Genomic DNA, 16,021 nt, shown 5'->3' with positions numbered 1-16,021 from the left:
ACACGGCATGTCGGTTACATTTGGTAATTTTTTACATTTTAAGCCATTCATGCTTCATGCTACACACCACTCTATGCCAAAAAGTATCAAGTATCCCCATACCTAGTTGGAACCGCTGCACAGAACCAATCCAATTTTCACCCTCCAGCAGAGAATGAGCAAGAGAAAAGGCTAAGACTTTCTTTTTCCGCACCGACAGTGTGTCACCTCACCCACTATCAACCTCCCACCTCCCCTCCACCAGACTAATCACTTGAGCGTCAAAGTTGGTGCGAAGCCTATGGTGAACGGAGGACGCAAAAGTGTTCTCTATTATAAAACGAGATTAGATTGCCCATGTGTCTAAAGTGGCTCGTTTGCCATTCGTCCATTTGTGATGCGTCCCCTCGGGCTGGTTTACCAACGACGACGTCGACGATGGCGAATCATTAGATTCACTTTGGTAAACATAACCTTTTGCCAGTTTCTCTGGAAAAGGAGGTGCCAGTCCATAAGGATGAACGAATGAGACGTGTCTGTGTACTAGGACTCCATATTCATGCTGTTTTCCCATCAGAGAGGCAGTCGTGAACATACCCACACTCGGACGGTATTATCCTCCGGGCGGGGGTGTCCCTCAAAGCGAAAAAGAAGGATTATTTTCTTTCGCTGTTGGATAACTTCTGGGCATTAGATTCCATGATATGGAGATGTGATTTTTGTGCGGCATGAATTTAATAAGGAAGCAGGAAAATAGCATTACTTTAGGAGAATGTTCATGGTTTGCAGTCAGTTCTTTCAACATTTATATAATTCCGATGAAAACTATATCAGGCTATTCAATCATGCAAGCTTTGTGTAAAAAACCCGTTTGCAACGGAATACCATATAGCCCTATTGAATATTTGGCTGCGAAGATATGACCAAAAAAGTGAATTTTAATAACCCTTTAGAAATATAGAACATCTAGATATGAAGTTTTTGTATTCAGCGACTGAAACTGCTATCGAACAGCCCCAACGAGGGAATAAACTTTGATGGCACCAGGCAGGCTGATGCAGACATCTATCCACCTCGAATGACATAATTGCTCACGATAGCGCCGTACCCATTTAGTAAAAATCGATTTTAGTTGTTCCCCGTAGTTTGTTTCCCTCTTCCCCCAAAGGCGTAACCATCGGGCATTATCAGAGCTAGCAAAAAAAAAACAATCAATAGCAAATTAATTGTAACCAAATTCCTAAATTCCCATGCATAATTTGACTCGTTAACGCCTACGACCGTTGTTCGTCTTCAATCCCATTTTTTTTCCTCTCCACGCGGATTGCTTCATTTCCTATCGTGTAGGAGGACTCGTGACACTTTTACGCTGCGTGGGTGGAGAATTTTTGCGATATTTTTATCCACGCACCCCGAGAACGACACGTTTTAAGAAGACTGTAAATATGCAACAGAAAGTCGTTTCACCTGCGGTTTACCGAAGCATGACCTCCAAAGAAAAGCAAGATGGCTGTGTTCGTACTTTAGTTGATTATAAAACAAAAATGAAAACTAACCACAAATTCCGTTTTTTCTTTTTTCCATTTACAGCGAAAATTCTCTTCTTCTACCTGGTATTTTACGCAGTGCTAATTGGTTACTTCTCAGCGTTGCTTGCAGTGTTTTGGCAGACGTTAGATATGAAAATGCCAAAATGGCAGCTCGGAGAATCACTAATAGGGTCCAATCCAGGTACGTCTTCTCATCGATCATAGTAGGCCAATCGAGCCGACCACTTATCCAAATTTCCTCCCATCCGAACCCAAACAGGTCTTGGTTTCCGGCCGATGCCAAAAGACGACACCGTGGAGAGTACATTAATTTGGTACAAGGCTTCCGATAACGGTAACATTGAAGCCTGGACCTCAGAGATCGATAAGTTCTTAGAGCGTGAGTATCACACATGACCCAACCTGTCTCATGATAATTCCATAATGATTCACCTGCTTTTCACTATCCAACAGCATACCACCAGGACGAAGACAACCGCGTCGATTGTTCATTCGATAGCCCACCGGCAGAGGGTAAGGTTTGCAAAGTTCCTATGAACGAATGGGGCCCCTGCACCAAGTTGAACCGATACAACTTCAAGAAGAAGAGCCCGTGCATATTCTTGAAGCTCAACAAGGTGAGTTCGCTGATTTCTGAATCCACGGCACGGATATTTATACCTCAATTTCCCAACTTCAGATCTTCAACTGGGTCCCAGATCTGTACAATACTACCGAAAGCCTGCCGGAGCGCATGCCAGAAGATCTCCGAGAGCACATCGGTGCCGAGCTTCAGCGGGGAGACAAAAACGTAAGTTAACGGTGGAACAAACTTCGGACTTCTTTTGACTAATACATCTTAAATCACACAGGCCAACATTGTTTGGGTTTCGTGCGCCGGTGAAAATCCAGCCGATAACGAACACATCGGCCCAATCAACTACATCCCACGTCGAGGATTCCCCGGATACTTTTTCCCGTTCAAGAACGTCGAGGGATACCTGCCACCGATCGTTGCGGTGCACTTCGAGAGCCCCAAAAGTGAGTATTATCGATGAGAGATAAAATCTTCATTAAAACCATATATATCCGTAAATAAGACCTCCCAAGTAACAACTTTGGTTTTATGAGGGTTCTGCAGACCATGATTATACTTGTAGAATGCTTTAACACTTCGATAAAACTTGCAATGTTACTTGGGCTAAATCGTGAGTTAAGGGGTGTTTGGGTTTCCCAAATATCTTTTTTAACTAGTTCTTTTATTTACGAGGCTCACTCGTGTGTAACACTTTGCGGAGCCAAAAATCCGTAATGTTTTAATTAACATTTTAACTAGGTTAGTATTGGGTACCAATTACTCGTGGCGGGCTCGAGGTTAATGGTTAACAATTTCGATTGGAAGGAGCTAGGTAGGAAACAGGTTTCTGCAGCCTCTTTCAGATACTACTCTCGAACGGCTGACCAAATGCTGGCTATGTAGGGGCAAATCGCACAGAAATAGGTGGATAATAATACTGGGACACAATGGCTGGAAAATGTGAGGAAAGGAGGGGATGTTCACATCAAACTCTAACATCAGATAAACAAAGGAATTCGTACATCGCCTGCATGTAGGGAAGATCACGGGTTCCCAATACATCTCTTACTTCACGGAAGGGTTGTCCACCTCGGGTCACTAGGGTATCCAAGAGTCGTGATCTGGAGGCGTCATTACCCGGGCAATACCAAACTGCGTGATCGATGTCATCATAACTGGTCCTGCACCTACATATATTGCTGTCAACGAGGTTAATTCTGTAGAGATGTGCGTCTAGCGAGTTGTGGTTGGCGAATGAATCTCCGACTTACAACCAGACCTTTGAACCACGCTCTCGAACAAACAGTTGTAGTAATGGAATGTAACCACCACCCAAGAGAATTAATTGTCCAATCGTTTTGCCAACTTAGAACAGAACTCTGACCCATCATCCATTAAATTAGGATTTAGGCCTTATTAGCGGAGATAAATGAGTTTGGAGAATTAGGACAATCATGGCCCCTTTCAACAACTATTTTGGCCTTATTTATGAAGATAAATGAGTTCAAAGATTCGGAAAACCCGAGCACTCTTTAACTCGCAATTACACCCTTTAACTTATTTACAGAAATGAACGGGATTAAGTACCCGTTAAGGTAAATTGCTGTAGAAACCTAATTTCTGATTGGTCGTTCTATCAACAGTTCTATTACCTCGAAATTATAAGAGCATAAATATCAGCTCCCACAAAACATACAACAATGTAACTTGAACTCCACAATTGATGCAGAGCGGGAGTTCCAATTTCATGAGCGTAAAAGTACCAGTGTACGAGATTTGTGCTCTAGAAAACGTGAAGTGATAGGGTATATCCATAGAGGTAACTCTAAGACCAGAAGGTTCCGAAGAAACGTGCTCAACTTTTTGGTTCAGCTCTGGTACTATCTTCGGTCCCAAGCTAATCGATGCACCCTTCGAAACATAGGAAAATCGACGAACCCCTCATTTTATCTTTCAAACTTGCATAGCGAATCAAAACAAACATAGTGTAGTACTAGATTTTCGACTAGAATGGGGTATGTTAATCAATTTGCTTGGGACCAATAGGCTAGTCAAGTAGTGAGCCAATTTTAAAACGTTAGTTTCCACCGATTGGTATTACCGTGGCCCCGCACCAGAAACTGGAATCAACATGCAATGCTGGCGCCGGTGGTGTTGTGGTAAGCGTGACTGCTTTGTCACCCCAATGGGTCTGGGTTCAATCCCAGCCAAGGTCGGTGGGATTTATCTAAGACATCAAAATCTCTGGTCACGTCTTCCTTCGGAAGGGAAGTAAAGCCGTCGGTCCCGGCCCATGTGTGTTAATGGGTACGATATCATACGCATGTGTGGAAGCTGCCTTCCTGCACATTCGAATGCCGTCAATGGATGGCAATCGATGTCCGTCGGTGATTGACACTAGAATGCGGAACAGATACCGACGTTAAATTGAGAAATCCAATTTAAACTCATGCGCGCCTGGTGGCAGGAATAAGCACTAACCGACGGTGATAAGTCTGTGACAGACCTTGAAAATTTCATTGATTGTTTGCAAAATTATTTAATTTCAATGTAATTTCATGAAAATTTCTTGTCAGCATGGATGAATCTTGTACAAAATGCATAAAACTATTTTGTAATGCATTGTTCTTAAATAAAAAGCTACTTCAAGACTTATAAATTACTGAAAACATGTTAAGGTTTGAAATCATGTGCCGATTAAACAACAGACAAAGTTGGCCGACTAAATCAATCGACGAAAAACTATTAAATAGGCCGATTGCTCGGTGTAGCACCAGACGAAAAACGATTTAATCTGCTGATTAATACACCGACTGAAATTAATTTTTAAGTGACAATAGATTTAGTCGGTGCACGATTCGGGTGATTTGGATGATGTTTCTTTATTTGGAAGATATTTTCGAAACAAAGCACGATAAAATTCAGCATTATAGCCATTATTACGAGTACTACTTTTTTGCTCGGATCATGTTTTGACTTCCACAGAAACTCGCTAGAATAAATAGAAAATAATAGTTTTTTGGATGAAATTTCAAAAATGTATTCAGTTTGACACATTATTTCGGACTTATCACCGCTGCGATTGCAGCGTCACGGTGGTCGATTGAAACATGGATTTGTCAATAAACGAAACGAAAATACAATCTAATTAGCTGAAAATTGAGGCAATCTTGAAGGATAAAGCAACTACCCGCATGAATTTGAAATGACATTGACAGCGACTCTGTAAGTGTAGGGAGATTTGACAACCTGATGATGATCAATACTTATCATTCTTGTATGATGATGTATTGGTTCCAAACGTAAACAAACCATGTAGGTTTCTTATGGCTTGTTTACGTTTGGAACCAGTTGTAAAAGGCTCGCCGTTACGAGAAAAGGGTTTCCGAAAATCTGTTCGCAAAAGCTGATGTGCTCTTTTCTGTTGTTGGTCGTGATATGCTGGATTGGTTTCACTATTTGACAACTCAATTTTTACAAGGGTGATTTTATCGGCCAGACTATAAACACAGACAAACAGACATAACACATTGAATATTTCTCACTGTAAAACATCGTCGCTAAAACATTACCGCCATCTGTTGAGTACACTGTGGTGGGTAGTACGCTGAACAGATGGCGGTAGTGTGCAAACGTCAAACGCAGGGAATTGACTATGCGCGCCACAGGTGGCGGTACTACCAACTACGATACTTTTAAATTGTCCGTTAAATGCTTGTTCGATGAACACCTTTCGAGAGTTATGTCTGTTTGTCTGTGCTATAAATATAGCGACTATACGTTACTCCTATGGTAAAATATTTATCTAAAAACAAAGTAATCAAAACAAGGCATAACGCGTATTATATCAGTTGACAGAGCAAGTGATAGAATGTCGGTGAAAGGAAATGGAAATCGAATTGAAGCTCGGTTTCAACTCGAAAATCGACGTTACATCCATTGAAAGGAAATGAGCATAGCAAAGCGAGGGAATCCACTTCTAGCCTATCATTCTGATCGTGCTTCTTTTTCATTTTTGTTTGGCGTTGCTAGGCTAGACATGCATTTTTGAAACAATGCGTTGAACACGTTGCCTGAAAAAAGAAAAATCTTCAGATCATTTCAGAGCTTCGAAAATGTCCTGGTGAGAAGGTTACCTTCCAGAACACACCGAAATATGACCGAAAACTAGGACCTGTGAACGGAAAGATCACCCAAGTTTTCGTCGAAATTTGTTTGAAGATTTTAACAGAAAAATATTTACTTATCTCCTAGTGAACGGCTTTCACAATGAACTGAAATGAATTTTATGTGTCGAACCAGTTGTCAAATGCGTTTAAAATGCATCAATATTTATCCTCGTGTTCATCTGGTTCATCATTACATCTTAAAAGGCATAAATTTAATAGGTACGTGTCCTTTGACTGAAACATTTTGCAGTTAGCGGACTTTCAGTTAAAAGTCATTCAGTTAGTGAACGTCTAGTGTAATTTTAAATTACATTTTACCTCATCCAACAGCACGATTTGCCTCTCCATCTGTTTTTAAGGACCATTTTGTTCCCCATGACTCATGATCGCACATCCGTTTCGTTTCCCCCTTTCACAGATGGCGTCCTGGTCAACATTGAGTGCAAAGCCTGGGCACGCAACATCCATCACGACCGAGCTGACCGAAGAGGGTCCGTCCATTTCGAGCTGATGGTTGACTAAGAAACGCGGCCATCGTCCCTAGTAGCAGCTGGCAAGAGTAAAGCAGGCCGAAGAAGATGAGTCTAGGTGCAGGCGAGAGAAGAACTACTACAACAACAACCAGATGAAGAAGAAAATGAAGAAACATGATGAATACCGAACAACATCAACAACAACAACCTATACTGCAAATAACAACGGCAGTGTGCGAAAAACAAAACAAAAAAGAGAGAAAACCAAAATCAACAAATAATTTGTGTGAAAAGATGAACATCAGTATGTTAAAAACAATTAATTATTGATAAGAGAAGCTTGAGCAACTGAAAGGACAGAGCGTGGTACGGCATTTGAAGGTGGTTGAACATCGGAACCGATATAAATGCAAACTATTAACAACAAATTTAGGTGCGATCTTTAATTAATTTAAAATATAATTAACAAATACAACAAGCTAGAGGTTAATTGTAAAACAAAATACATGCGCGAAACATCATCTCGTTTAGGAAGAAATCGAAGATAAACCAACCAAACCATGTACAGCTCTCAAACGGTATCATCATAGAGAAATCGCGAACATAACCGAAGATCCAACAAATAAGTAAACAAATTGAAAGTGAAGAGGTTAGCCGAGTTCGACGTGATAGCCAAGAGCGGTTGGAGGGGTGATGTCGGTTATTTGGAAACTTGACTGATATGCAAGCAAACGTCGAAAAATATAAGAAGGAATAAAAACTAGAAGCGGCGAAACAGAAGTGGACGGATTCTTCTAAATAAGGCTAAAGGAAGTGGCACACATTTCGGGGTGATTATTCTAGAAGTAATTTGAAAACACTGAATCAGTTTGTTTTCGAATTTCGAACTGTGTACAAAGAGGACATTTAATATGAAAATGCAACTTTTTTTCTGGAGACAGGACGCAAGTTTAACGCGAGGAAAGGTTATGTTTTTTTTTGTAAGAATCGATACTACCTAAAACATTGTGAAGCTTTTTATAGAGGTTTAACAAAATTGCACTGTGGAAAACAAAACTTATAAGAGGTATCGATATATTTGTGGTTTGATTGAAATCAAAAGCCAATCTTGTTCCGTTTACTCGATTTAAAAGTTTAATGCGTTGAAATAAGTGGTTTATTGAAAATGAATGCAAATGAGAGTGGTGGAAGATACAGAAATCACAAGTAAATCTGCGCGGAAAATCAACAAAAAACAAAAATCTGAACTAACAGCAAAGCACAGTTAGGAGTAATTGGTCTTACTGAAGAGTAGTTGCTGTCAGATAAACAGTAAAACAAATAGTCAAAGCAAAATCAGCTGGACGAGAAACACGTTGACGGGCCTCTTTCTATTCTTACATTCACTGCCCAACAAAAGAAATAATAAAATTAAAATTAAAAAAAAATCATGAATTGCCCAAGTGAAAACAAGTTTACGATCATACTAAGCAGATACACACACACACAGTAAAACGACATCAAAACAAAAGAAAGAGCAAATCCGTGCAGAAAGTATAATTTGATGTAATTAATAGCTGAAAAAATGAAGAAGAAGAAAAAACCCGATACATAAGCCGTACACAAGTAAATTTGATAATGTAATTAGGGATTTCGCCATTTAACAAATGAAAATAATTAAACTTGATCAAGTTGACTAGGGAAGACGCGCGGTCGGGATAGTTCCAACCTGGCAACGGCTCCGCTGGAACGACCACGACAGCCGCCTTCGAAAGTGAGTCTACTTTTGTTTCCAGTTCCACACCGGGAAAAATCACGGCACTAAATTTATACACACCATTATATGGTGTCCCGGAGAAGCCGAACGAAAGCAACAGACAGAACAGAAAATATCGATTCTTGGAAACAAAAGTACTGCAATTGCAAATAATAAAAGGAAAAGGAAAATGTTGTTGAAAGTATTATTAATAATTATTATTGGGGAAAGTTGATAGAAAAACTGATAAAATCAAACACAAAAAATTGAGTCTCTTATAAATAAAACAGTCACCTAGCGAAAATGAACAGGTAAACAAAAAGCGACGGAAAACCAGCAGCGAATATGCAAAGCAAGCTATTATTGAATGTTACTGATAGTGCGCTTTAGAATTTTCAATGTGCTAACTTAATTTCGGTTGGAGAATTTATCTCAGTGTATAAGCAACATTTTCTTTCCCTTGTTGTCGTCCATTCAGATGTGTTGTTATTTATTCTTTTAGTGATATATATTATTTATTTAGAATTTCCTATTTCAAGTATTTCGTTCAATTTTAATTTCAACCAATTCAGTTATCGATTGCGCACTGTGTTCATATAATGAAATCATGATGGAAACCAAGTTAATGAAGTTGATGAAACTGTTTTAGTGAAGATAGATTATTTGTAACAGATGATTAAAGTAGTATAAATAAGGTACATTCACAGCAGAACGTGGGAAAAGCAAATGAATGCCATGCTGTAGTAGCATTCATGCCTTTTCGAGCTTTGACGTTAGTAGTTTTATATACATTTAGTTAACATTTTTAGAAAAAAAAAAATCTCTATGAAATAACGAAGCTCCAAGTGAATCTTTATTTAAACCGTATTTAGTTGTTTGAACTATGTTAAGAAAGCTACCCAAGGAGAACCGCTATAATTACTACAGGAGGTATGTAAAATTGATTGAGGATAGAATTTTAGATTTTTCTTTCCTGGTAGGTATTTCGATAATTACCATCTGAAGTGAAACGAACGAGTTGACGTAGCTGTAAGCCGAAATGCAACAAGCGTATACAAAAAATACCAACATCAACTCGAGTGCAGTAACACTAATTGTTAGATTTAAAACTATCGCAGGCAAAGATACATACAGTTAAGCTCCCGTGAAGAATATAGAAAAAAAAACAAAGCAACCGCTGTTAAAACTTATTAAAAAAAAAATAACGCAAATGAATCAGATAGAATCAACACACTTTCTAGTTTTACTGTCAGACCGCAGGGTAGCGTCGCTTTCAAGCAAATCACAACATGCGAAGAATAAAAAGGCATTTAAAGGGGTTCTCAACACGAATAAACAATAGTTTCATTCACTTACAACAACAACAAAAGAACTATTCAAACACCCACCACACACACGATTACAGCTAAACGTAAAATAAATAATGGAAGTTATGAATAAAAAGTAATAAAAATGAACAAAAATTAACAACAATGTAAATCTACTATATCTTTTTAATGAATGATTATTGAAATAAAAACCGAGAAATCTGTAGAGACGAACTGTTAGTTTGATTGACACGCTTTTATCGGATCTTGTTTAGTAGCTAGAGGAAACATTCATACAAACATTTTTTTTTTTCGAAAATCCTTGTTTTGATTTCGTGCATTGTTTACCTTTCGCTCATCGTCTGTCCAGGTCACTTTGCGCAAGTTTTGCAATTCAGTCCGCATCATCGAACATTTGGATTTCTGTATGAGTTCACACTTTCGCATTTTTTCGCCGTCTTTCTTTACATTCATGCATACACGCGCAATCATTACAGCTGTCACAAGTGGAATGGCAACCCATTACCGCTCACAATGGACCACTATCAAACTGACATTTCTTCCAAGGCGCGCATATTGCGAAAGAAGAATTGTGACGGTTTGCGAGACGTCGCACATTTTTACAACAACAGAACAATACAAAACCGATGAAAACCCTAGTCGAAATAAAATTGATTTCATTTCCTAAAAATGTTTACATTTAAACAAGAACAAACACATGATCAGACAGTCAACCAACCGATGATGAGATCAGTGAAAAACTGTCGCCTTTGCCTGCGCGTAGCGTATATTTCTAAGAAACTCAATTTGACGCCCTTCCGCAAGGCTGACATCTTGTCAATCGTAGTGTGCGTCGCCTACCATGGGCTGGCACCATAAACAAAGCAAACGCTTGTCTGTCAAAGCAAATGAGATGCCTTCTGTGATCTGTCATACACGTTATAAACGTTACGTCCACAGGCACGCTTTGTTTACGCGCTACGAGCCAACATGTCGACCATTGCTGGCAGACACTTTTCCGTCAGTTTCCCCCCAATAAAAATAGATTGTAAAATTTCAAATAAAACTTAAACTACATGTAAAATAGGTGCAAAATTGTAAATATGCATTAAACTCCTTTTCCTCCGATAAGACAAGCAACCGTTAGCAGTCTTTCCATTGGATTTTTTGAATTGGTTTCCTAATTTTCAATCCCGATTCTTGAAGAAATTTTACTTTCATTTGAATTTGAAATTTAGCGAGTGTTTTCGATTCAGTGTTATTTTAAGCGCAAAATTACCGTCGAAGACAACAGTAGCTACTAACGAATTTTCACGTTACGAATGTCACATAGCCACATCATGCCCAGTAACTGTCAAAATGGGAAAGCCGCCACTGACCGTTAAGAACAAATCCAACATTGCGATAAATGTTAAGATAAGTTACTTAAAATTAAAAAAAAAAGCAGAAGAGCTATTTAGGCAGAAAATTATGATGAATTTCAGCACTTGCAGTTCACTAGACTCTAAGAAATGAAATAAGGACAACTAGAAATGAAAGCTACGTATAAGGCAGACAAAACAAATATTAGCGAATTAATATCAAACCCTAAATGTTGAATCAATAACAGTGACGCTGTAGTTCTTATAAAGAAAAGATATAAAAATAAACCAAAACGCGAAAGATAACACGAAAACAAATCAAGTAAAATATATTAAAGTAAACAAAATAACTAGATTTTTCATTTCCTTACAGTCGAACACTCGGTTATTTGCTATGACTAATTAGATTCAAAACAGATATATTGACACAAATTGAAAAAATACAATTACCCTAACTATAAGAATACAAAAGCTGAAGAAATTTAACAAAAAAGAGCATATAAAACTTGTTATAAATAGTTAGAATGTACGTACTTAAGTGTTACACGTGCTCCAAATAGTCTAGCAATCTAGGAACAATTTACCAAAACATCGGAAAACTGAAACAACTTTTTCAAACATTCAACAAGTAAGTAGGTAACACTGTTATTCAGTTGATTGCTTCTGAAAAATAAAAACTGACGATTTTAATGATGCTCCTTTTTAATAATCGAACTAAAACTATTTTCAATGCTTTGGTCGGTTGACGGAAAGTGAAGCGATAACCCGCCGCTAGAGGAAATTTTAAAAGTCTGTCGGTTTTATTGTAGCTGCATGTCTCCGAATGCAAAATAATGGATGAATAGGTCCCCTTTAGAGCTTCTGCGTAGCTGCTTTCTTCGCTATGGGCGATCTGTTTTTTTCTTCTTCTTCAAACAATTCATGCGAAGTAGCCTAGCGTTTTCCCCAACGCAGCAACATCATTCAAATGTTATGATGTTTTTGTTTCTATGGTAACACGATGTCGAGATCCTTGGGCTCGTTGGTCGTTATCAACATCATGGCTCTTGGCGATTTAAATTAATACAAATACATTCTGCCGCGGAGCTTCAACCTACTATCACGGCTGCGAGTTACATCGCAACATCACAGAAACGAAAGTAACATTAGGGTCACCTAATGAAAACCTTGCGTTGCTGAGAGACAAATAACGCTCTTCTCTTTTCTTCCGTTTACATCCTCACAGCTACCTACTTAACAAGAAATAATTGATTCTAGTATGAAAAATAAACACACCGAATAATAAAGACATGACGAACGCAACTGTGGTGAAATTATTAAAACAAAAAAAAACATTAAAATTGTTTTACAAAACGAAAAACCATTTTATTTTGGGAAACGTTTTCGATGATGGCAAGATAAAAAACAAAAAGATATGTTAATTGAAGTTTAAAACCCAAAATACGTGTGTAAGCGTTTTATTAACAACATTTATGAAAAAGAAAAGAAAAACGATTAGTAATCGTCTGTTTTAGTTGATGATGCATGCAAAACTAATGTTAAGTACTTTAAACTAATTGAAAGAAAATTAAGAAAACTAAATCTAAAAAAGAGTAAATAAAATTGCTATATCTAAACAAAAAAAACACACACACAACAAACCTAACTGCAGCGATTGAAGCAATGACAGGATAACATCAAAGATAAATGAACAGAAGAAGACAGAACACGTAACAGTCACTGACATTTGACAGACATAAATCCAGATGAAAAAGATGAAAGCATGATGGCTTCGAAAGGCTACACTGTTTGGAGTCTCGTCAAGAGCAAACATCTTGAAGAATATGATACGAACACACAAATGAACCAGCTACACGCAAATTGGAGCGCAGTGAATAAGAAGCAGCGGAAATAATAATTTGAACGATTAATTATGCTTAAATGTAAACATTTTTAAGAAAGAAATCAATAAAACATCCATAGTGGTTCTAAAACTGAGTGGTTTTATTTGATTTACATGTTTTGTTGCCTGGCGGTTTAATAGTATCCTCTTTATCAATTGCGGTTAATTAACCGATAGAAGCCGCATCTGCAGGTGGTCAAATGTAGGGGGCCACTCATAATGAATTTTTTTTAGACTTTAAGGAGCCTACAGCCACAATGCAATGTATGGGCTTGATAGTTTTAGATCTGAGAGTGTACGGAGATTTTTCGATTATGGTAAAAAAAGTATCCCTATTATTTATGAACTGGCCTTTGTGAATATTTTTTGCGCATCTACTTGTATTACCTGTTTTGCAGATGAATGCGTAGTTGTTAACAAATTCATGATATAACGATTTTTCCCATAATGGAAAAAAAACTGTTTTACTTCCACGGAAAAAAAGCAAAAACCCACAACCAAAACATTGTTCATTTGTGTTGTTTTAGTCTCGGTTTTAGTTAATAAAAAATGCTATCCAATGATGAAGAAAATATAGCTATTGTTGATGGTTGATCCACCGACAAACAGACATAACACTAGCAAGTTATTCATCGAACAATTATTTAACGGTCAATTTAAAAGTATCGTTGTTGGTAGTATCGTCACCTGTGGCACGCATAGTCAATTCCCTTGCGTTTGACGTTTACACACTACCGCCATCTGTTCAGTACCCACCGCAGTGTACTCAACAGATGGCGGTAATGTTTTAGCGACGATGTTTTACAATGAGAAAAATTCAATGTGTTCTGTCTGTTTGTCTGTGGTTGATCATTCCACCATGAAAGGCATTTACAATTTTATGAAGCTGAAATCAACGTATACATTAACGAAAGTGGACAAACAAACTACATTCAGGTAGATACAGCGGCGGTGGTGGTGTAGTGGTAAGCGTGATTGTTTCTCACCCCAAAAGGCCTGGGTTAAATCAAATATATCATATTAACAATATGATCCATTCATGTCTTTTCCAAATGTTGCAATGGCGACTAGAATTACTCAGAGGGAGAGATGGGCGGAGAAAACAAAATACAATTCGGCAGCAGGGATTTGTACCTAAATTATCTTGCAACCCTTTTAGAAGCTAGCATTTCACATGACTTTTACTTTTGATTCGATTTACGTGCAAAATAATAATTGAGTGCATCACAATATTTTGCACATTTCTTGGTGCTATTTGCTAACCAACTAAGATCAATTAATCAATAGAGTTAGAATATTGTTTTTTATTCAAAAAACTAGTTGAATTTGAGAAGCACATGAAACATAAAGGAGATTGAATTTCTGTTCGATTGCAATACTCTCAAATTTAATCTAGTAAGAATAGAAAATCCTCGGAAAAACTCTAATGGGAATGTTCGATTGCCTCAGATTTTGACAGTTCATTTGGCTCAAAACATTCTCTTCGCCTATCTCTCGCTCTGAGTATTTCTAATGGTGACCCACAAAATGTTGCTTCACGCACCATCTAGCGTTGAAAAAGGTCAGCAACAATCATTTAATTACAATCGAGGGGTGCGAATATAGCACTTATTACAAAAGTAAGAGTCAAATTATTTTCATTAATTACATTATGTACATTACTTTAAAATTTGTCTAACATGTCACTGTTGTCATCAAATAAAATGAAATGCTGAAATACATTCATTTGAAATATTAAATAAATTTTCATTTTGTTTACCCCTCGTGACGATAGACAAATACATGTAGCCTTTTTGGCCACAAAGGTGCTTTCATCGCTAAAAATTCGGTTCACCAGCTAAGCGAAAGAATGGATCATATTGTTAATATAATATATTTGGTTAAATCCGAAGACAACAAATCAAGAAGACTGGCAACTTTGCCAGAATCCAAGCGACAGATACAGTGGCGCTGCGCTTGAGTGAAGGTGGAAGCAACGCATAGAAAAATGAGCAAATACACAAACCCTTCTTCTGAGGATGTAATCTTTGCTATAAAATTCGTTCGAAGCATTTACCTTTGAGCGGCAGATGACGCGATTGTACCTGTCTCATAGCGTACGTATGAGAAAATTGAAGAGTTGCCAGTCTTCTTGATTTGTTGTTTTCGTTAAAACCTAGTCGGCGCCGCCGGGATTTTCTGAGGCATAAAACTTTGATCACGCTTTCCTTCGGAAGGGAAATAAAGCCGTTGCTCCCCGGTCTATGAGTTGATAGGTCGATAGTTAGGGTTCAGGCAAATATATAATATTAACAATATGATCCACTCTTTCACTTAGCTGGCGAACCGAATTTTTAACGATGAAAGCACCTCTGTGGCCAAAAAGGCTACCAATGTATTTGTCTATCGTCACGAGGGGTAAACCAAATGAAAATTTGTTTAATATTTCAAATGAATGTATTTCAGCATTTTATTTTATTTGATGACAACAGTGACATGTCAGATAAAGTTTAAAGTAATGTAATTATTGCAAATAATTTGACTCTTACTTTTGTAATAAGTGCTATATTCGCACCCCTCGATTGTAATTGAATGATTGTTGCTGACCTTTTTCAACGCTAGATGGTGCGTGAAGCAATATTTTGCGGGTCGCCATTGCAACATTTGGAAAAGGCATGAATGGATCATATTGTTAATATGATATATTTGGTTCAGGTGTTGGAGCTGCCTTCCTGACGGCGGTAGCATAGGTAGTCAGTACAGAAAACAAGATCGACGTAAAACAAATAAAGGGAAAAAATACGCCCCATTAAAATTTCGCCCCTCTTCTAAACGATTGTTTTTTTTTTTGCTTAGGTATTTGCATTGTTGGTATTTCACATAATTCAATTACAATATTTGACCTAGGTACACCAATGAATTTTTATTATTACATATCCCAGTTTGTTATATGGTGAGTCAAATATATATATACAGCAATAAACTTCTTTTTTATTTGTTACGTAAAGCATATATATATTAGTCGAGGTA

At 37.7% G+C, this 16,021-nt stretch overlaps 1 protein-coding gene across 5 annotated transcripts in view; it reads left to right on the top strand.

Moving 5' to 3' along the window:
- The window catches only part of nrv3 (nervana 3), an 88,266-nt gene extending 77,137 nt beyond the window's left edge, over window positions 1-11,129 (top strand). For all 5 annotated transcript variants that reach the window (XM_065231270.1, XM_065231271.1, XM_065231273.1 and 2 more), the window contains 6 exons: window positions 1,570-1,710; window positions 1,789-1,908; window positions 1,983-2,146; window positions 2,209-2,319; window positions 2,381-2,549; window positions 6,673-11,129. In XM_065231270.1, the coding sequence (XP_065087342.1) occupies window positions 1,570-1,710; window positions 1,789-1,908; window positions 1,983-2,146; window positions 2,209-2,319; window positions 2,381-2,549; window positions 6,673-6,776 (809 nt within the window). In that variant the 3' untranslated portion in view covers window positions 6,777-11,129. The remainder of the gene's footprint in view (window positions 1-1,569; window positions 1,711-1,788; window positions 1,909-1,982; window positions 2,147-2,208; window positions 2,320-2,380; window positions 2,550-6,672) is intronic.
- Window positions 11,130-16,021: the final 4,892 nt, after the last annotated feature.

The sequence above is a fragment of the Ochlerotatus camptorhynchus genome, unplaced genomic scaffold (genome assembly GCF_037179485.1).
Source record: "Ochlerotatus camptorhynchus isolate MF236.1 unplaced genomic scaffold, CSIRO-AGI_Acam_v1.1 ptg000349l, whole genome shotgun sequence".
NCBI classification, from domain to species: domain Eukaryota; kingdom Metazoa; phylum Arthropoda; class Insecta; order Diptera; family Culicidae; genus Ochlerotatus; species Ochlerotatus camptorhynchus.
Note: the sequence above shows the minus strand (reverse complement) of the source record. Positions and strands in the feature narration are given on the sequence as shown.